The sequence below is a fragment of the Rattus norvegicus genome, chromosome 3 (genome assembly GCF_021556685.1).
Source record: "Rattus norvegicus strain SHRSP/BbbUtx chromosome 3, alternate assembly SHRSP_T2T, whole genome shotgun sequence".
NCBI lineage: Eukaryota > Metazoa > Chordata > Mammalia > Rodentia > Muridae > Rattus > Rattus norvegicus.
Window position 1 is genome coordinate 105,938,733 of NC_141536.1, and position 23,460 is coordinate 105,962,192.

At 39.3% G+C, this 23,460-nt stretch overlaps 1 protein-coding gene across 2 annotated transcripts in view; it reads right to left on the bottom strand.

Moving 5' to 3' along the window:
* Ino80 (INO80 complex ATPase subunit) overlaps positions 1 to 23,460 on the bottom strand; it is a 95,791-nt gene that overhangs the window by 59,817 nt on the left and 12,514 nt on the right. The window contains 13 exon segments of one of the 2 annotated variants that reach the window (NM_001261404.2): positions 1,645 to 1,740; positions 2,567 to 2,647; positions 3,340 to 3,549; positions 5,325 to 5,392; positions 6,595 to 6,790; positions 7,883 to 8,086; positions 9,408 to 9,461; positions 11,201 to 11,415; positions 12,523 to 12,643; positions 15,213 to 15,374; positions 17,400 to 17,467; positions 17,601 to 17,770; positions 18,279 to 18,464. In NM_001261404.2, the coding sequence (NP_001248333.1) occupies positions 1,645 to 1,740; positions 2,567 to 2,647; positions 3,340 to 3,549; positions 5,325 to 5,392; positions 6,595 to 6,790; positions 7,883 to 8,086; positions 9,408 to 9,461; positions 11,201 to 11,415; positions 12,523 to 12,643; positions 15,213 to 15,374; positions 17,400 to 17,467; positions 17,601 to 17,770; positions 18,279 to 18,421 (1,788 nt within the window). In that variant the 5' untranslated portion in view covers positions 18,422 to 18,464. 2 annotated transcript variants of the gene reach the window in all.

A 23,460-nucleotide genomic window follows, 5' to 3' on the forward strand; every position in this document is an offset into this window, starting at 1 on the left:
CATTTTCTCCTCTCTGAATTAGTTAAATCAATTTTTGCACTATCTATGTAGCCATTATAAGCTGAGCTAAGACTAACTTTAGAGTATTAAGAAAAATGAATTATTATGAATAGACTAAAATACAATATAAAATTTAGCAAAATCTACTTTGAAACAAGATAGCTATTTCTATCATCTCACCTTGATCATCAATTCATATGGAAAACACTACAAATAACTTAAACTGAATAAAGATGTATAGGCCCCCTTATTACTGTCATAAGTAATTTTTCTAAGAAAGGATTGTAAGGCAGCTGGGAATGATGACTCATACTTTCAGCACTTGGCAGGTTGAGGCAAGAAGATCAGGAGTTCAAAGTCATCCCCAGTCATTCAGCAAGTTCAAAGCCAGCCCAAGTTACACCAGACTATGTCTCAACAAAACAAAACAGCTAGATGTCATGTTTCACCTAGAATCCTATCAGTTAGAAATTGAAGGAGGCTGACTGCCTACACAAGTTCAGAGTCAGCCTGGACTACATAGAAGATTCTAAGACAGCCTCCTGGAGTACTCGGGGTAGAGTATAATTCTGTCTCTAAAAGAGAAGAAAATAAATCAAATACAGATAAAAGGGACTGGGTAAGTAGTTCACTTTGTAGAGTGATAGTCTAGCATGCACGAAGCTCTGTGATCGATTCCTAAAACCACATAAACCTTGTGTGGTGGCATACTTAGAAACACTGGCTATATAACAAGTTTGAGGACAACCTATGACACATAAGACTGTATCAAAGGAAAAAAAAACATGGAGGCTGAAGCGATGACTCAGTAGTTCAGAGTACCTACCGCTCTTGTGGAGCACAAGCACCTGTAACTCCAGTTCCAAAGATCCAACTACCCACACATAACTGTGTACACTGCACATTTAAAAATAAAAATAAAAAGTGAGATATACATTTTTCACCCCAGCAATCTGGAGACAGAGAAGAGGAGAATGAGAAAATGAGAAAATGCCTCCATAATATTGGGCTATATACCAAGTTGTAGTAGCACATGCTTCTAATCACAGCCTTCCAGAGGCAGGGACCAGTGGATCTCTCTGAGTTCAAGGCTAGCCCAGTCTACATAGAGAGCTCTAAGATAGCCAAGGTTACATACAGAGACCCTATCTCAAAATTAACAAGATTGGGTTGGAGAGATGGCACAGCGGTTAGGAACACTGCTCTTCCAGAGGTTCTGAGATCAACCCAGCAACCACATACTCTCTTCTGGTGTGTCTGACAGCTACAGTGTACTCATAGACCTAAAATAAATAAATAAATCTTAAAAAAAAAAAAAAAAGTGAGATTAGTCTTTTCTAAGCAAGTCTGTACATTATTGTGTTGATTGATGTGGGAGGCCCCATCCTGCAGGGGGCAGTGACACACCTTCCTTCACCTGAGTGAGTAAAGCAGGCTGAGCAAAACATGAGAACAAGGCACATTTCCTGCCTTCAGATTCCTGATCAGAATTCTTTAAATGATGGGATATAAATCTGTGAGCTGAAATGAGCCCTTTCTGCCCGTGCTTTCAGTCACAGTGTTTATTACAGCATCAGGAGTCAATCAGTAAGGTGGCAAAAGAAGCGACAGAAAGCTTATCTTAAAGAACAAGAGCAACTTTACCTTAAATTTAGGAACAAATCTTGTAAACTCCTGGTGCCAATTATTAAGTGTAGAAGCAGGTGAGATTATTAAGAAAGGTCCCCAAATGTTTTCTCTCTGCAACAGAAAATGAGGTCAGCCAGCTGTAGGAAAACTGAAGCTATTTAATCCTAAATAATAAATTAATGACAAGAGAAGTTTAAAAATAGGAATCACTTTAATAAGAGAAACTGTACCTATCTCCCAAGTGTCTACACATATGGATTCAACGAAAAGCAATGTAAGTATAATAAAGACACACCAGGGAGGTAAGTACTAAGCAATAACTCTCGTGACTTCATTCCTAAAATGTGTACAGCATACTGATTCACTTTATTATTTTCTACTATTCTACAATTTCACTGCTATTAAATTAGAAGAATGTTAATTTTTCAGTGTATATTACACATTTTCACATTTAATTCATTTAATTTTCATAAAATCTGCCAGGCAATGGCGGTGGCAGCAGTTCAGTCCTTTAATCCCAGCACTTAGGAGGCAGAGGCAGGTGAGTCTCTAAGTTCAGGCCACCCTGCTCTACAGAATGAGTTCCAGGACAGCTACAGTTATACCTAACTAAAACCTGTCTCAATTAAAAAGAAAAAAAAGGAGGAAGAGAAGGAGAGGAAGAAGAGGAAGAAGAGGAAGAAGAGGAGGAGGAGGAGTTCTGCTACTTTGATACACTACCACAAGTAACACTGCTTTTAAGTGGTTCATTGTCAGTGGTGATATAGGCCTTGAATTCCAGTACTTGAGAGAAAAAGGCAGGCAGATCTCTGGGTTGGAGCCCAGCCACATCTATACAGTGAGGTCTGAGATAGCCAAAGCTACACAGAGAAACCCTATCTTGAAAGAGAATTGAAGAGGAGAAGCCTAAATTCAGATGACAAATCTATCTACTCACCTCAGCCAGATGGGCCAGGAGGGCAATGCTCTGTACAGTTTTACCAAGACCCATTTCATCAGCAAGAATTCCATTAATACCCTGAAATACAGGAAGTGAGGGATGTATGGTCAGCACCTGACTGCACACACAGAATTCATTTCACTTCATGCCAAAGGAGCTAACAAAGATGGTAGACCAAATCAACCAAGATTGATTGGAGAGATACTCAGTACCAAGACTACTCATTAATCACTACTGCAATGGTTTCTTTTGCCAACACTACAGTTATATGTGTGATTCATGATATATTAGAGCAAGACTAAGGCCAGTTCTTCACCTAACGTAGCACATATCAAGCAAATAATGCAGTTTACCAAGACAACCGAAAGCATACCTTACACTGGCTACACACAGAATCGCAGTTAGACATATGGTTACCTTTCTGACTCCACCATGACAATGAAGTCTGAAATGGAGAGGTGGCTCAGCGGTTAAAGGCACTCACTGCTCTTGCAGAGGATGCAAGTTCAGTTCCCAGGCCCACATGGCTCACACCCAGCTCTAACTTTGGTTCTAGGGATCTGATGCCTTCTTTGACCACCATGCAGACTGCATGCCTGTAGTGTAGTTACATACAATACAGGCAAACATTTATACAGACAAAATAAAAATAAGAAGTAAATCTTAAAAAAAAAAAAAAAAAGCTAAAGATAAACTCGCTTCACAATTACATTAATCAAAAGAAAAACAGATAATAAAAAGAATAGGCTTGGCATAGTTCTAAAATTTACCTGTTCATATAGATTTGCTAACCAGTTCATGCCTTTCAGCTGGTAACCTTTCAACTTGCCATTGAAAATAGTGGGTTGTGGAATATCCTCACCGGCCCGGATAGATGGATTCGCTAAGCTATAACTCTCTCCAAACCCAGAGCCAGACTTGTCTGCTGCCCTAAGAGCAGCTGCCCGACTTTCCTTTGCATCTTCATCAAATGACCTTGTCTGAAAAATAAAATATGTCAAGAAACTTAATAATAAAAAAGGCAAAATTCATTAACATATTTTACACTATAATAAAAAATAGAAGTTTCGGGGTTGGGGATTTAGCTCAGTGGTAGAGCGCTTGCCTAGGAAGCGCAAGGCCCTGGGTTCGGTCCCCAGCTCCGAAAAAAAGAACCAAAAAAAAAAAAAAAAAAAAAAAAGAAGTTTCTACTATCTTATTGAGTTAATGTAACAATTATATTAAAATGTTTTTATTAACATACTAAGCTACATTACTCACTAATTAGAAATTTTTGTTACAAGTTTTGATAACAAGAGTTTGAGTATATAAGAGATTATGCTGACCATAATTAAAGTACATGATCTACTTGAATAGAAACTGTCATTATCAAAGTCGATGCTTTGTAAAATATAAACATGCCTAGTAAATACTAAAAGCAAAACTGGCTTAAGTTAATTGAAGAAATTGTGTCAAGGTGAAATTTGGGTCTATTCTGTTTGTTTGTTTGTTTGTTTGTTTGGTATTTTGAGACAGGGTCTTTCCACTTAGCTCTGGCTGTCCTGGAACTCGGTAAATAGACCAGACTGGCCTGAGAATTCCTCTATAGTACAAGTGCTTGGATTAAAGGTGCATACCACCACACCTGGCAGTGTCTACTCCTAAGCCTGAGAAAGTAACAGAGGGCTCCTCTGCTGTACACTGAACTGCATTGGCTTCACTCATTTCAACCCAACTGCAGTTTCTAATTAATTTTATTAAAGATCACTGGCTCAAGAGCTAGAGAAATGATTAAGAAGAGCACTGGCTATTTTGTAGAGGACCTGGATTCAGTTCCCAGCACATACACGATAGCTCACAAACTACCTTACTCCAGTTCCAGGGGACCTGGCACATTCTTCTGGCCTCTGTAGACACCAATCACACACATTTTGCAAACATATACTTGCAAGCAAAACACTCATGCACACAGGATAAAAATAATTTAAAAAAATTGACTAGCTCAGAAATAACAGGACAAATTACTGCTTGAGTGAACAAAAGCAGTTACTTAGTTTTCTCAAGGCATAAGACTCTTGACAATCTTTTTCATTAAACAACCCATGATTAGTCAAGAGGATACAAAACAACAAAAACCAGTTTGAGGCTCAACTCTAAACCTCTCAACATTAATAATAATAGAAATTCTATACAAGTGAACGCTTGCAATTCTGCCATCCCAAGCTCTTAGAACTATTCTGAAGCAAGACGGGGCTCAGTGGGTAACAGCACTGGCTGTTCTTCCAGAGCACCTAGTTCAATTCCCAGCATCCACATGGTGGCAATAACCATCTGTGACTGAAGTAAGGAAAGCTTTTACCCTATATATAGTCGGAGTCTCTCACACACACTCACCCATGTGTACACAGAAAGCCTTCACCCTACACATAGAGTGTCACACACACTAGCCAGTGAATTCAACTGAAAACAATGAACAGAGACTAAAATAAAGTAAGAATAAAGAAAGAACATACAAGAAAGAAGCTAGCACATTTCCCAAGACAACTACAATATGCCTTTCCTTTCTTTCCCCTGCCTTTTTTTTTTTTTTTTTTTTTTTTTTTTTTTGAGCTGCATCTCACTATGTATCCTCAGCTGGTGTAGAACTGATCTTATACACCAAGCTAGCCTGAAACTCATAGAGCTCTACCTGACTCTGCCTTCCTGACTGCTTGTGAGTGCTGAGATCAAAGATATGGCCACCATGCCCAGCCTGCCTCTTCACTTAAAGACTTACTCGAGCTTGGTGAATATGGTAAGCATTTTCAGCATTCTTCAGGGCCTGGGCTTTAAAATGGTTACTATCTGAAAAGAGAAAACATGTAGATTATTGCACTTGGTATTATTACCGTCTTCAAAGATTTATCCCACACATAAGTGGATCCCCAGTTTCCCACTGTATTTATCCTAAGGCTAACAAAGGACGAGGAATGGGCATGAATCTAGAAAAAAGTAAGGCGTGGTGACATACAACTTCAATCCCAGCACTTGGGAGGAAGAGGCAAGCAGATTTCTGTAGGTTCCAGGCCACTGGTCTAATGCAGTGAGCTCCAGGACAGCCAGACTGAGACTCTATCTCAAAATAATTAAAAAAAAAACAAAAAACAAAAAAACTACAACAAAAATAAACAAGTAGAAGAACCTAGAAGTAGTTGTGGATGTCTCTTAACTCCAAGAGTGAAAGCCAGCACACAAAACCCATCTGGGAATTAAGATTTATAATCTCTCAGGCCTAGGGTTTCTTAATAAATTGAGACCAACTATCAGGATAGGCAAGACCAACATGCAGATCAAAATTTTATGTATGTGAAGAGAAAGCAAATGAAATCTATACATGTGCTAACACTCAAAATACTCTGAAATATTTCCATTCTCCTGCACTTCTAGGTCAACACGATCTTAATTACTACCTTGTAAAAATACTCTTAGCATGTAACTGAAGATGACTTCCGACTTCTGATCCTTTTGCCTAACCCTCTGAAGTGTGAGATCACTACCACCTGGTTTATGTGATGATAAGTATCAAGCCCAGGACTTCATGCAGCTAAGCAAATACTCTATCTCCCCATTTTAGGAGATACTGTGTATACAGTCACTAAAACTAAACAGTTCTAAATTCTTTTTATTTAGGATTTCTTTTTTAGGATTTTGTTTTGTTTTCTTTCTTTTTTTAAAAAAACATTCATATATATATATATATATATATATGTATGTATGTATGTAGGTGTGTGTGTGTGTATGTATGTATGTATGTATGTATGTATGTATGTATGTATATGAATACACTATAGCTGTCTTCAGACACACTGGAAGAGGGCACCAGATCCCATTACTGATGGTTGTGACCCACTATGTGGTTGCTGTAAACTGAACTTGGGACCTGTGGAAGAGCAGTCAGTCCTTTTAACCACTAAACCATCTCTCCAGTCCAAGAATTTTAACATACACAACTCTGACTGGAAAAATGAAGGCTAACTGCTTCCTCTACTTCCTGACCCAAGACTTACCATAGTCTTCCTGGGTGATGTTAACCACCACTCCTCCACCAATGTCGATTTGTCTCTGGGTAGAACTATCTTCTAGTTTCCTTAAAATTTCTTCCTGGATTCCATCATGGCCCATATCACGTTTTCGACTCATGAAATGAGCATACAACTCTGTCTGAGTGATTAAGAAGTTGAGTTTTCGCTGTTGCCTCTTGGCCTAAAGTAGGGGGAAATTGAAGACGGTAAGAACATCCAAGTTATAAATTATATGTAGTCAACAGAATTTAGCAAATCTTAATAAAAGCCTCCATATAATTCAAGACATTTTTACTTTTAAAAAGGCAACTATTGCTAATAAATAACACATAAATACACAAAAACATAAATTCAAAAGAAAGAAAAGGGAACAGAAAGGAGGAAGGATAAAAAGAAGAAAGGGAGTAAAAAGAGAAAAGGATGACTAAGTGACCAGAAAAGGCTCCAAAACTCTACTCTGAAAAAGACTCAGGTTATATCTGAAACCACATCCTCTGATCCCAACTCTCTCCTTTTCTTGACCTACCTTTCCTTCATTCATTCCACCTGCTTTACCTATGTCAGACAATTACTTATTCTCTACTATTAGACATACAAAGCCTAGCTCAGTTGAGAGACATCCCATTCATCAATAGTAATGGCTACAGTTTAAAATGGTAGATGGAAAAGTAGATAGGTCTCAGAAAACTGAATTGCTCACTGTCCCTATGTAACACAGCCTGGAACTCCAGTTCCAGGGAATCCATTGTCCTTTTCTGGCCTTTGCATGCATGCATGCATGCATGTGTGTGGTGCACATATACATAGAGGAAAAACATCCACCCACATAAAATAAAATGAGAAAAAAATTAAAACAAAGAAAGAATACAGAAAAGGGCTAGAAACTCAGGAGGCAGAGGCAAGCGCACCTGGGAGTTTGAGGATAACCTGGTTTATATTGCCAGTTCCAGGAAAGCCAGAGCTACTACCTCAAAGACGCAAAGCAACAAACTTTAGTGCTTTGGTACTACAGATTTTAGAATTTGTATGCTTCTGCCTGGCAGTGGTGGCACATGCTTTAGTCACAGCACTCAGGAGGCAAAGGCAGGCGGATCTTTGTGAGTTCAAGGCTTTCCTGGTTTACAGAGTAAGTTCTAGGATAGCCAGACTACATATAGAAACCCTGTTTCAAAAAGCAAAACCACACCAGACCAAGAAAAACAAACAAACAAAAAAAACCCCAAAACCAAAACAAACAACAACAACAACAAAAATATGTAAGCTTTTGCCCCACCTCCCGCATTTCCTCATCCAACTTCCGCTGCTCCAAAGCTTCCTTCTCCGCTCGTTTGCGGTGCTCCTTCTCCACCTTCTCATACTTCTTCCAGTACAGAAGCATCTCCTTGGTTAAGCGCCGGGCACGAGGCAGGGTCTCCTTACAATTTTTCTGTGCTTGCAAAGCAGCGCGGCGCACCTCCTTCATGCACTGATGGGCAAGCTGCAAACAGCATCGTTATTGTACCAGGGAAGAACCTGATTCCAAGAACAGTTCTGCCTGGACTTTAAATCACTGTCCCACAATGCTGCAAAAGAGCTAACTATATCTCCTTCTCCCCTGCTTTGATTAATGCCCGTGAATATGACTCAGACCCCTGAGGTTAATATTCTAATTAAGATACCTATCCACATCTACCACTTTGGGTGAAACAAAGTACACTTACTATTGTGGAACTCTGTACTCTATGCATGAAATTCCCTTACTGTATTTATTAGCTTGAGACTGTCACAAGACTAAACCATTGTGACTTGTTCCTTTGTGAAAGGTAGGAAGAAATTATAAGGCAGCAAGCACATGAGTGAGGGAAGAGGCAGCTACTGCTGTGGCTACCTAAGCAGTGTGCAGGAGACCCCGTTGCTGTGAAGGATATATAGTTAACAACTGGGGGTGGGGTAGGGGAGGGCGTGGCTTTTCTTTGGTGGTAGTCTATCTTTAAGTTGCCCATGTACCTTTAAGTAACTCCAACTAAACTAAATGGTTGACCAGTCCTCGGTACCCTAACTGGGATAAGCATATTTCTTCATATTTCCCCAGAAAAAGTCATGCAACAAAAAGACCTGAAATTTACTGGGAAGTTGCAAAGCACTATTACCACATTGATAGTAAAAATAGCCATCACTGCTCTTTTTTGACATGTGAGGCATATTGTAACATGTTTTAATGTATCCTTTATTCACAAAAACTCTACAGAAGCAGTGTCATCACAATCTCTACTTTACAGGTGAGGAAATAGAGGGGCTGAGAGACTAGTCTGGCAAATCAGACTAAAACTGTTACCCCATCCAATACTTACCACAAGCTATTATTTTCCTCACGCCCACCTTTCTCTTTGTAGTTCCTATTACTGTGTGTGTGGCAGATGAGAGTACAGGTGCACATGTACATGGTACACGTACGGATATGCAAGGGCAACTGTGGGGAGTCAGCTCTTTCCTTCCTTAAGTGGTTCCAGGGACTGAATTCAGGCTGTCAAGTTGTCCACAAAGGGCCATTACCCACCAAGCCATCCCTGTGAGCCCCATCATTTCTTAAATGAAAAATCTGAGCCCAGATCTTAAAGAGCCAGAGATTAATTTGACACAAAAAGTTCAAAATATCAGAAATATAAGAACAATTTTACTTATTAAACAGAATAGACTACCTAGATGTTTCTTTATATACTATCCAGTTCATGATCAATAGATCACAACATGTGAGAGTAGTGAGAATAAGCCCAAAGGAGAACACACAATAGACAAAATAGAAAATGGAAAAATGTTACCTTTCGGCTATTTGTAAGAAATAAGTTTCGAGCTGAAGACTTCTGCTTGTTAGCCTAAAACATTTGAAAGTAATATTTAATGTTCAATTCTAAGTAAGACTGCATAGCCTTTATTTAATTCCTGAAGAAATGAAAAATGTCAAGTACATACAAGACAAATTCCTTTTGAAAGTCACTCAGAGGCGCTGTCTGGCATACCATAAAACTACTAAATACTGGAACAAGAAGCTCCTGTAGAAGCTGCCTTTAATCTTATTTTAGTTCTACTTGTGTACATGTGGTATATGCATGTGTATGTGTTTAAATGAGCACATATCTGCACATGTGTGTTGGGGCTAGCATTAGACATTGGGTACTTTGCTCTATCACTTTGCTACTTATTTTTTGACAGGTCTCAATAAACCTGGAGCTCAGATTCAGCGAGACTGAGTGGCCAACAAGCTACAGAGATCTTCCTGTCTCACCTCCCATGTACGAGGATTATAGGCACATACCAACCACAATGCTTGGCTTTTTACATGAGTGCTGGGGACTAGACCTGACGTCCTTACACTATTGCAGGAAGCAGTTTACAAACTGAACCATGTTTCCAGCCCTTTAAATAATCTGTACACTTCTAGAAAGAATTTATAAGGTTTAAATGGAGTAGGATACTATAACCTGATTCAAGCATGTTGCCTTCTTGGGCCAATGTGCAAAGCTGAAGGCAGCAGGGCACCCAGATATGAGAATCATTATAAGAAACATAAACTCGCTTTTCAGTTTGGTGTACTAGCTCTACCTCCAACAAGAGCAAACTACTGCTACTATTCCTCAGATTCTGACCACCACCCAAGCCTTGTCTTCAAGAAAAAATCCCAAGGAAACCCAACATAAGGTGACCTAGCAGTTCCTCCCCTGGGCTCTGAGTCTTCCTCTCCCATTTAAAAGTAACAATCCTTCGGTAAAGAACTCCCAACCAGCGCTGAGGGTGGTGGCGCCTGCTTTTCATCTCATTACTCAGGAGGCAAAGGCAAAGGGGTCTCTGACTTCATAAGTTCCAGGCCAGCAAGACTGTGTGTGAAACCATGCCTCAAAAGTAAATGGTCAGCCTGACTGCCGATCATGCCCATTTAATTCTGGACAAGACAAAAGAGGCAGCGTTCTGCCTATTGAATCTCCCTACCATGCTAATAAGGGGTTTGAAGTCTCAGGATAATAAGAATGTCTTGAAAGCAATTCTAAAGTGATCACACCTCAGGGGATTTTTTTCAGCCTTCTCTCAGTAACTTCCTCTTACTAGTTCATATGTTACATTTTTCTCTTCAACAACAATTTCAACTATTCTTCCTGAAAAATCATCTATCATCAAAGGGCACTAAGGCAGATTTTTTTCAACTACGAACAGATCACACATAGATCAAACTGCGGATGGCATGCTTGCGGGTGAGCAACTCCGCCCACTCTACGTCCTGCAGAGTTCATTTGGTCTTTAGTTTTACATACTACATTGTTTTCTTTCAGTACATACTCTCTGAAAATAAAAATCATGGAGACACACACTTAGCCTCTACCTCTAAAAACTGACTCTATTACATAACATAGGTAAATACATGTTTGACTTGTTTCTGTTACATCTGGCCCTTCTCTTCTTATCTCTCATATCCCCATCCACCCACATGCTGGTCAGTTTTATTTACTTTGCTTACTTCTGGGGGTTGTAAGAGACATCACAAGTGGATGCAGTCCCCATTCCTGTTACCTTGTTCCCATCCCTCCCTTTCACCCCCTCACTCACTCCCCCATGCACTCACCTTTGGTAGTTCCTTTTTCACAATGCTCAGCCACACTTTCCTGCGGCGAGCATTGAGCTGTTCAATGGATAAGTGTTTCTTCTTGGTTCCAGGGGGAGGTGCATCATGAGAAAACTTAGCAAAGACTTTGGTCTGGTGATGGTGGTGCCGTGGAGATTCTTCAGAGGAAAACTCCTCATCGCGCCGTCTTTTTTTCTTCACTTTTTTCAACTTGGCTGCAAAGGAAAGAGATGCTCACAAGGCTGGACAGAACCAGTGAGTAAACATTCAGGAGCTCTGCTCACTCTACCAGAGGCAGGCAGTGTTCTTCCTTCCTGCTATCAGGCCAGTCAATAGTCGAAGAGGAGCATCTCACTAACTTAAAAAGAACACTGGACATTGACATTACCTTTGTCAACATGAAAACTGAGGTTAAAACTCAAAAAACCAAGTGAGCTGGACTCCACACTGTAGAACTGTTATAAAGCTAAATCACTGGCCTCAACTGACACTCACAGAATCGAAACCTACTTCCAATTCATGGAAATGCAAGACAACTAAAGAAAATAACAGGAAAAAACAAATAGCAACACTTTACATTGAGAGGGAGAGTGGAAGATAAGGAGGGTATGGAAAAGAAGGGAAGACTAAAAAAGATGATTTTTGAGCAGAATTCTTATCTTCAGGGAAACAGAATCTGCCTTGCACAGATACCTTAAAACTCTGGTCCCATACCCTTCCTGCTTTTCCAACTGCTTAGAGGTCAGAAGGAAAAGAAGACATTTCCTGGCAAACATGCAGAAACTACAGAGGTGCATCAGGAGTGACTCACCGAACCCCGACAACACCGCTATAACTCATCCCGCTCTCCTGTCAGTCTTCACACTTCCCCAGGCATAACCAACTGCTTCTCATCCCAGAATACTCTTAACAATGGCAGAGTGTACAAGATAAAAGGAAGGAGACTATTTTTGTCTAAACCTTTGTGCAGCAACCTATAGCTATAGTTTTGTTTCTTGAGTTGGAAGGGAAGGAGGAGGCTGTAAGACAAGGTCTCAGGGAGCCCAAGGTGGACTTAACCTCTATGTAGCTAACGAGAACTTGCTCAGCAGACTCCTGCTTCCACCTACCAAGTGCTCATTATAGTCCATAAGCTTGCAGTCTACAGTTCATAAGTCTTTCTACGTCTGTAAAAGCCCACACAATAAATGTAAAACAAGGTCAATAATGTCAGTAATTAGAAAAAAGTGACTATAGTTTTATAGATAAAATTTTCTAATACACTTAAAGTCAAAAAAGTACCACGCACAATTCTGAAATTAAGAGAGAATAAATATACTTACCTTTAAGCTTCTTGTCTTCCTTGAATTTCTTTTTTTTGGGTCCAAGCAAGTGGCGCTGTTGCTCATAGAAAGGGTCGCATGTGGAGAGCAGGCCTGCACTGTAGTACTGGTACTGCTGCAACTGAAGCAGGCAAACACTGTGATGGGTCTGCCTGCGCCACAGCGCAGCCTTGAAGTCATCTTAGTTAAAAGAAGCTAAGACAGAGGGAATCATAGCTCCTACACAGTTTCCCACAGAGACCAGTAAGAAATCAGTACATCAAAGAGAGTTTCTTTAACTCAGAAGCCAGACAGACTCAACTGCTATGGACAAGACAGACTGTTGGAAAGAACTCCGTAAGGGCCTTCGGGAATCTGAATTCCTATCACATCTTTTCTTTTCTACCTTCTTCAACAGACATTCATGTAGCCCAGGCTGACTTGAACTCCTGATACTTCTGCCTCCACACTCCAAATACTAGAAATGCAAATATGTCCCACTACACAGCAGATACACTTTTGGGGTGAAATGAGTTACTTACAAAAGGACTTCCCTGTAAATTGTAATTTCAACATTCAGAAAGTGGAGGCAAGGAATTCTAAGTCAGCCTGAGCTAAATAAGACCTCTTAAATACAACAGAAACCTAAGCAAAAACACAGTAACGACACCACCACCACCAAGAGGTAAAGAGTTGTTTCTCTTTAGGAGTTCATCAAAGCCTAGAAAGACACCAGCAGATAAAGCTATTTGACACCAACCCTGAAAGCCCAAGTTCAATCCCTGGAATCACAGGATGAAAGATGCTTGAGAGCTGCTGTCCTGATATCCACTGCACCCACGCATGTGCTGTGGCAGACACATGCCCAAACACAAACTAAACAACCAAGTGTGAAACAAACACAACAGGAGCTTATCATTAAGAAATAAGCCATACTTCTACCACTAATAGGTTTTCAGATTTATTAGGTCCCTGATGTTAGCTACTTTGGCTTTTATTCTTTTATTTGCTTCAAATGTTTTTCTTGTTCTGTTTGAACTGTTTCAGTTTACAAGTCCCATTATGTAGCCTTGGCTGGCCTGAAACTCACTATGAAGACTTGCTGGTCTCACACATGCAGATGCCATCATATCTTAGGCCTTCAGACAGTTTCTAACAGTCATCTCAGTATTTTCACCCATCAACAGTTCTCTCAACAACAGTTTATTATTAAGGATAGCACCTATTATTTTGCAATTAACATTAAAAAAAATCTCATTTTTTTCATCCAACTGGTAGTAAATCTGTCAAAACATTTCATTTCACCTGACTCTCTAATCCACATTAATTTTATTTCCCACGTAAATTAAAAATCTGTTGGACTGTTTTCTGAGATTATTACATGGAGTAACATGGAAGACTAATATAAAGCTCTCTGGTTAGCATTAAAATTAAGTGAGCAGGCATCAAGCTGTACACTTAAAAGTCTCATGCATATATGTTTTATTTCAATTAAAAAAAAAATCAAAGCTGATCATGCCTGTGATCCCAATACATTAAGGCTAAGACAGACTGACTGCCATGAATTCAAGGCCCACCTGGGCTACAGAGTGAGACATGTCTCAAAAAAAGAAAAATGAGTGAACATACAGAATGCCTTGGCATCAGGTTTCAAGAACATTGTGAGAATCAAAATTGTTAAGATACTCCACTGATCTGTACATTTATGTGTATTACTCAAGGTTCTCTGAACTTTCAACCTTAATACTGTTGGAAAATTGTTAGCTCATTTGTACAAAAGGCTATATTTCTGGCAAGAATAAGAATGTTTTAGTAACAAGTGGTCAAATGGTTATCATTAAACCTATCATCACTGGACTGAAAACTTGAACAAGTAATTGTATTGGTAAAGATATATATACTGGAAGCCTCACAAAGGTAAGCATAGTGTCACATGACCCAGCAACTTCCCAGCCAAGTATACCAACCAGGAGAAATGTAAACATCCACCCACACAGAAACCTATACTGATCTTAATAATAACATAGAAAAGCACCCAAAGTGGGAGAAATCAGTTCATCAACTGAAAAACAAAAACACAATGTTTATAAATAAAAGGTATTTGGCAATAAAAATGAATGAAGTAGTAATATGGGGCACAACATGAACAAACATGTAGTGTACATGTTACTAAATGAGAGAAGTCGGACAAAAAGTACCATGTTATCTGATCTCATCTGTATGAAATATCTAGAATGAATACATTTACAAGAACACACATGCATGAGGCTCTGCATTCCGTCTCTAACACCATCCAAAAGCCAACAACCAGAGCTGAATGCAGCTGCGCAGCAGCACTTGGAAGGTGGAGATGGGAGAACAAGGAGTTCAAGGTCACCCTACTATATAAGACCAAGGTTCAATAGATACATAAAATAAAAATTAGTATCAAAAAACAAGGGAGACTAGTGGGTGTCTGGCATGAAGAAGAACAGGATGAGAGGCAGAAGCCAAGGTATAAAGGTTTCTTTCTGAGGAAAGTGAGGAAAGTGTTCTAGAACTGAGACAGTGATGACGAAAACACACACTACGAATATACTCAGAAAACATTCAATCACCTACTTCCAAAAGCTGGATTTAGGGTATGTGAATCCTATCACAACAAAGCTCTCAAGAGTTATTGGATAGAAGTTTAAATAGTGTGGTTGTGAGTGTTCTCTTGAAACTCTCACCTCCTTATCTTTACTATATTTATTTTGGTGAAGTTTCTTATATTTGTGTAATCGAAGCATGTTGTGAAGTTCTTCTCTGCTGAGACTGAGTTCTTCTTCTTCATCATCATTGTCTTCACTCTGAGAATCTGCCTCACTGGACTCATCACTTAAAAGAATGCTCTAGAAAAGGGGTGAAAATGGAATATAACTTTTGCTGTGAAGCAATTTCTTTTACAATCTAATTATTTTTTCCCAGATGCTAGAAAAATGGCCAAAACAGCCAGAGTATAGTCATTTCTGATTCTTACACTAATCTTTATTAATTTAATTAAAAAAAACCCTAAATGTTAAGGATATGAAGGCAAACAAAAAAATTAGAATATATCAATAAGGAAAAAGAATATAGCATATAAAGGAATAAGGACAAAGCAAGGTGTGATGGCTAAAGGGGGAGGGAAAAAACTCAAATATCCAGTAGTTCATGAATGGATAAATAAAATGCAGTGCATTCAGATGACTAGGCCCTAAGAAAAAAGAAGTACTAATAATTACCACACATAATAAACCTCAAAGCATTATACCAAGTGAGAAAGCCAGCCACAAAAGCCCACTACTATGATTTAATTTATATGAAATGTCCAGAATGGGCAAATCAACAGAGATAAAATAGATTAGCAGTCAGCAGGGACTGAAGGACTCTCAGGATGGGAGTGGCCGCTAATGAGCACAGGGCTTCTGTATGAAATGATGAAATGTGCTGAAATTAGACAACGGTAATTCCCAGAAGGCTGTGAGCATATTAAAAGCTACGAAGTTACACAGTTTTAAAGCTTACATGTTACAGTCAGTGACTTATATCTCATTTTTTTTCCCTCTGAAACAGTTTTCTCCTGTGTAGCCTGGCTGTTCTGGAACTCACTCACTCTGTAGACCAGGCTGGCCTTCAACTCACAGAGAGCCTCCTGCCTCTGCCTCCCAACTGCTGGGAGTAAAGGCATGTGCCACTGCCACCTGACTATATCTCAATTTTTATTTACTTGTTTTATATGTATCTGGTCTGCCGGCATGCAGCTATATGAACTCTGTGCGTGTTCAGTACCTGCAGGTGTCAGAAGATATCAGACTTTAGTTATGGATGGTTGTGAGACACCATGTATGTGCTGAGAACAGAACCCAGGTCCTCAGCAAAATCAACTAGCATTCTGAACCACCTTCCAGAGCCATATCTCAGTATTTTAAAATGTGAAACTAAATATAAAGGTTTCTGTAGGTCTAACTTCCTAAAATCTTTTGGAAAGAAGGCAAGTTAGACTTTAAACCCATGAGTTCTAAAGAACATGGTAGAAATAGTAAAGGATCTAAGGCATTTTGAGCTTATAGCAAAAGTAAGTTGTAAATCAATTGTTTTGTTTTGTTTTTTTAATTAAATGTTTGTACATACTAAGTAGAAAAACCTTTTTAATAGAAGAAAAACCACTCTCTATTTAATTTGGCCATTCACAGTTAACAGTGTAAATATAAATGCTACACCACTCTACCTGCATATAACTGTGACCTGAGTAACTGTGTCCCTAACAATGGGACACACAACAGCATGCAGGCCTACAGATCAGGTTCTAATCTTACCTCTGCCACCAAGTCACTGTACACCAGCCACACTAGCTTCTTCTCTCCAAACACACCAATTTGCCTTTTTAATAATTCCTGTATATGTTTCATATGCTTAAAGGCTCTTACCTTTGACATTTACATGGTTCGCTCTAATCATTTAGAAATCTGTAGAAATGCTATCTTGAAATTGTATTTACTTGTTTACACTCTTACTTATTACCTCCCTCATTTAGAATATGATACAGCGCAACCTTATCTCCCTACGATAATAGTACACGGCACATGGATGCATTCTAAGCATTTGTTCAATGAAGTACTCAAAAATTCATGAAGACTAAATCAACATTCCTGATTACAAGGTAAGCCAATGAAGAGAGAATCTTATCCAATCAATTTCTCCTCTTTTCTCAGTGTCTCATATTAGTGAAAAGTCTACTAAAAATTACTTTGTTGAATACTCTTCAAAAAACAAATTCCAGTATAAAATAACTATCTCTAGAAAACTGTTAATATTCAGAATAGTCCGATAACTTTCCTTCTAATTATAATCTTAGTAGGTTATTTGGACTGGAAATGTTCTGTCTTATCTCTTACCTTTAGCCACTTTCTGCTTTTCTTCAACTTAGAGAAGTTATATAAATTCCCCTTGTCAGATTTTGATTCTGGATAAAGAAACATAAAGAGTAAAAAAAAAAAACAAAAACAAAAAACAAAACAAACAAACAAAAAAAAAAATGAAACGCTGACTGCCCCCAAGAGAAATGCAGCTGCAGAGGGCTCCCACTCCACACTGACCTGACTGCAGAACTCCGTTCAGTGAATATGGGTTCAACAACCCAGAACTGCTTGCTCCAGAAGTTTCGCCAAGCAATGAATTTGGTGGTTCTTCTTTTACTTGTATTAAGGGATCCCCAGACTCGGGCAATAAGGGATTATTGTCATCCAGTCCATCTTCACTGTCATCACTATAAATGGAAGAATAGTAAGTCCCTATGTAATTAAAGGCTAGACAACAAAACATATTTTGAGCCAAATGTGATGCCTATAGACCTAGTACTTGGTGAAGACAGGAGGATCAGGAGTTCAGGATCAGTTGAGATCATTATGGGCTACATGAGACTCCTTCTCAAATATATATACATATATGTGTGTACATAATCTAAGTAGTCAGCAAGATGGCACACATACCTTTAAACCTTTAAAGCCAGTGCTCCAGGGGTAGAGGCAGGAGATCTGTGAGTTCTAGGCCAGTCTCTGGGCTACATAATGAGACCATGACTAAAAAAAAAAAGAAGAAGAAGAAAGAAAGAAAGGAAGGAAGAAAGGGAGAAAGAAAGAAAGAAAGCAAAGAAAAGGAAAGGAAAAGAAAGAAAAAAGAAAAGAAGAGGAGAGGAAGGGACAAAGTTTAACCTTAAATCCTAAAGACAGGAATCAGAAATGTAATAAAATATTTTAAGAGGTAAAATAACACACCTAGAAATATTCCTGTTGAAGATGGCTGATGTCTGTCGCAGAAAATGGTCCAACCGCAAGGCCCTCTCCAGGTACTGAAGATAAAGGGGCTTTGCCAGCTCAGTGCAGCTGCCATCGTCCCCGGCACCCAACTCCGAGGCCATAGAACAAATCTGTCTTCATGCACGAGGACCTCCAACTGCACAGCTGCAGAAAGGAGATAAGTCAAAAAAAAAAAAAAATCCAAGATTATTCCTGTTCCCCTTCTCCTGCATACTTGCCTTCAGTACAAACGGGAATCAGGCTCTCTCAAACTCAAGACACTGAGACAACAGACCACAGAAAATTCATTAGACACTGCCTTCTAATGCAAGGGCAAATTTTGGAAACACTATCATCAACAGCAACACAATTTATGAAGCACTGTCTCAAACAACCCTGAGATTTTATACTCACTTCCTGTTTCTCCTCCACTAATTCCAAGAATGAATTACAATTAGCAAAGTGACGTGCTGACCGTATGCCCTGAGCAGAGCAGTACTTGTTTTCAACATCGCCTTCATTTTATATTTATATTCATTCATATGGTTAAAGTATCCTACTTACCAGAAGAACATATATATTATCAAAGTATTCTATAAAATCTCTCCTCAGAACTGGAATTAAAGTTTTGGTGGTTTATTTGTTTGTTTGTTTTGTTTTTTTAAAGCAGAGGGATCATAGATTAAGGAAAAGTATAAACTTCCCCAAAGTGGAAAGACTCCAAGGAGAAATATCTCCTTTTAAAGTCCTGTTAGACTCATTCCAATCTTTAAGTGAAGAGTACTACTTCAAAGTTTATATTGACTTACACTGCCATTTCTAAGGATGGAAATTACTACATTGACAAAGCAATTCACCACTGACTGGCCTGCTCAGAGGCTCTACATAATCCTGGTTATACTCTGACTGTATGTCAGCTCCTCATAATAGCCTGATGTCCGTGTTTAGTCAACTTAGGTGCTCTTGCACACATACACACACTTAGAAAAAATGTCTACGGGTTGGGGATTTAGCTCAGTGGTAGAGCGCTTGCCTAGCAAGCTCAAGGCCCTGGGTTCGGTCCCCAGCTCCAAAAAAAGAAAAAAAAAAAGAAAAAAGAAAAAGAAAAAATGTCTACTAGTGTGAGAATTTTTATATTATAAGTCTGTTGTTACTAGTTCAAAGTTGCAGAGCCTTCCTAGCTTGTGAGAGGCCCTAGGTTGGATACCTAGCATCAGAAACTTTAAAGTCCTAATTCTTTACCACCAACCTCTGCTACAAATGACAAAACCAGGAAGTACCATCATTAGGCTGACCAGTCTCCACTAGGATATTTTATGCTTTCTCCCTTCACATCTAGGTTTGAACTCTAAATTATTTGGTCACTTTATCCTGGTAAATAATCATGAAGCTCTTGATTAGGAAGAGATAACTATGTATCAACACCAAACTAAGGAGCAAATACAAGGAGAAAAACTGGCTTGCCTTCAAAGAGCAAAAGTAGGTAGAGGACTCAACCACATGGGTAAGAAACATTCTGCTTAGTCTAAGCCTTAATCCTAAGGCAGTGTTTCTCAACCCTCCAATGGTGCAACCCTGCAATACATTTCCACCTGTTGTAGTGACCTCAATCACAGAATTATTTTCATTGCTACTTCATAGCTGTAATTTTGCTATAGTCACACAATTACAAATCATAATGTAATAATATCTAAGTTTTCTGATGGTCTTAGGCAACCACTATGAAAGAGTGGCAGCTGCACTGAGCTGGCAACTTCCTAACCTCCTCAAAGGTTGAGCATCTTGCCCTAAGGGTTCTCTGTAATAGGGAAACAGTTTAGCAATTTAATAAGCCATAAGCCTCCAGCTTACTCCAGTGTACTCCAGCTTACACAATGTTCCTAAGATAAAAATGTAATGCCTACATTTTAAAAGTGCAGAACTCCTAGCTAAAAAAGGTTGTCCTTTCCACAGTGACAAAGAAAAAATATACTGTCACTCTATCAGTATATATGATCATATATTTTCTTAATCTTTCCTTTCTCCCTTAATGAAACCTGCATACTATTTCTCAAATGAAATATACAGTCATTCCTAAGTTTACACAGGACATTGATTTTAGAATCATGGCAAGACCCATAGCAATAGATGCATTCACATTAAAATGGCACATGATCTGCTTATAACCCTCATATATCCAATTTACTGTGGACCTCTCAGTTTCTTTTATTTAATACACTGTAAATGCTACACAAATATTTGCACTGTATTAGGATGTAGGTAACAAGAAAAAAGTCTATACATGGTCTAACTTTTCCAAGTACTTTTGAATGGAGATAATCTCCAAAACAGGCTTGAAAATCAGGCATGCCTAAAAGGAAAAGCACTGAAAACTGCAGCATCTCAGCTGGAGATGCAGCTCAGGTGCAACAGTGCTTGTCATGCATGCATAGTCCTGTTCAATCCCTAGTTGTCACACATGCACAGTCCTGTTCAATCCCTAGTTGTCACACATGCACAGTCCTGTTCAATCCCTAGTTGTCACACATGCACAGTCCTGTTCAATCCCTAGTTGTCATGCATGCACAGTCCTGTTCAATCCCTAGTTGTCATGCATGCACAGTCCTGTTCAATCCCTAGTTGTCATGTATGCATAGTCCTGTTCAATCCCTAGTTGTCACACATGCACAACCCTGTTCAAGCCCTAGCACTAACTACACAGACTGTACCATAAGCCTGTAATCCCAGAACCAGCAAAGTACAGCAAGAAGGATCAGAAATCCAAGGTTATACTCAGCAACACAGTGAGTTCAAGGCCAGCCTAGGGCACATGGGAACATATTACAAAAAACACCAAACAGGGCTGGTCAGATGGCTCAGCAGATAAAATCATGTGCCCGCCAATCTGACAACCTGAGTTCAATTCCAAGAATATACATGGTGGAAGAAAAAAACTCATTTCCACAAGTTGTCTTCTGTCCTCCATAGCTGTGCTATGGAGTGGGTGCACACAAACACACGTTTGCAAATAGACAGACACACACACATACAAACATACATACATACATACATACATACATACATATTAATTTATAAAAACTTGGGGTCTGGAGAGATGGCTCAGTGGTTAAGAGCACTGGCTGCTCTTCCAGAGGACCTGTATAAAATTCCCAGCAAGTAAACGGTAACACACATCCACTAGAAGATCTGATGCTCTCTTCTGGTGAGCAGATGTACATGCAGACATAACAACCATATGCATAAGATAGTAAAGTTTTTTTTTAAAGAATTTAAAGAGGGCTGGAGAGATGGCTCAGCGGTTAAGAGCACCAACTGCTCTTCCGGAGATCCTGAGTTCAAATCCCAGCAACCACATGGTGACTCACAACCATCTGTAATGGGATCTGATGCCATCTTTTGGTGTGTCTGAAGACAGCTACAGTGTACTCATATATAATAAATAAATCTTAAAAAAAAAAAGAATTTAAAGAATGTCACTATAAAAAAACCAGGGCGTGATGGCACACACCTTTAATCCAGCACTTCTAGAGGCACATAGATCTCTGAGATTTTGAGGCCAGCCTGATCTACAGAACAAGTTCCAGGGTACAGTGTACTTACATACATAAAAAAAAAAAAGAGGGGTTGGGGATTTAGCTCAGTGGTAGAGCGCTTGTCTAGGAAGCACAAGGCCCTGGGTTCGGTCCCCAGCTCCGAAAAAAAAAAAAAAGAATAAAAAAAAAAAAAAGGGGGGGGGGGTTGGGGATTTAGCTCAGTGGTAGAGCGCTTGCCTAGGAAGCGCAAGGCCCTGGGCTCGGTCCCCAGCTCCGAAAAAAAGAACCAAAAAAAAAAAAAAAAAGAAAGAAAAAGAAAAGAAAGAAAACCAAACCAAACCAGGACAGCAGCAACAAATCCAAATGGACAGGCACATCAAAGGAGCACACCAATGGGCAACGGGAATCCCAATAGCAAAGCCAGAACTTGGTGCTGTTAACAGCTACCATTCCTTATCTATGGATCTCCATTCTGTATCATATATATTTCCTGCATCAATTCTATAATTGGTCATTTCTTTAAAAAAAAAAAAAAAGATTTATTTATTATATATAAGCACACTGTAGCTGTTTTCAGACACACCAGAAGAAGGCATCAGATCTCATTATAGATGGTTGTGAGCCACCACGTGGTTGCCGGAATTTGAACTCAGGATCTCTGGAAGAGCAGTAACCACTGAGCCATCTCTCCAGCCCAGTTATTTCTTCAAGCAGCTTTAGTTACTGTTCTATTGCAAACAAACAACCACAAATGATCGAGGCGACATATAAAGAAAAGCATTTAAATGGTGACTTGCTTACAATTGCAGAGAGTTAGTTCATGATCATCATGGCAAAGAGCACGGAGGAAAACAGGAGGGCATAATGCTAGACCAGCAGCTGAGAGCCTGTATCCTGATACAGAGGCAGAAGCAGAAAGAGATTGAAACTGGACCTCGTGGGGGTTTTGAGGCCTCAAGCACCCAACCAGTGATACAAATCCACCAAAAACAAGGTCACACCTCTTAATCCTTTCTTTACAATCCTCCAGCTGGGAACCAAACATTCAAATATACGAAGCTATAGGGGCCATTCTCACATTCTCCTTAGAACCACAACACAGCTCTTTTTCCTTTTATTGAAGATAAAACATCTAGGCACTAGCTGGGTAGTAATAGTGTACAACTTTAATTCCAGCACTTGGGAGTCAGGCAGTTGCATCTCTTCAGTTAGAGGCCAGCCTGGTCTACAAAGTGAGTTCCAGGGCATTCAGGGCTACACAGAAAAATGCTATCTTAAAAAAACCAAAGAAAGCTGGAGAGATGGCTCAGTGGTTAAGAGCAATGACTGTTTTTCCAAAGGTCTTGAGTTCAATTCCCAGCAACTCCACAGTGGCTCACGACCATCTGTAATGGGATCAGATGCCCTTTTCTGTCATGTAGGCATACATGCAAATTGAGCACTCATATACATAAACAAATTTTAAAATCTTAAAAAAATTTTTAAAAGAAAACGAAACAAAAAAGATCTAGGCACTAGGTATGTCATTATGTAACTTACTAATACAGCATGGATGTGTTATATATGTCCATATTAAACAGGGCATGTATCTCAACACTCTAAGTATAGTAATCTGTATTAAGCTAAGC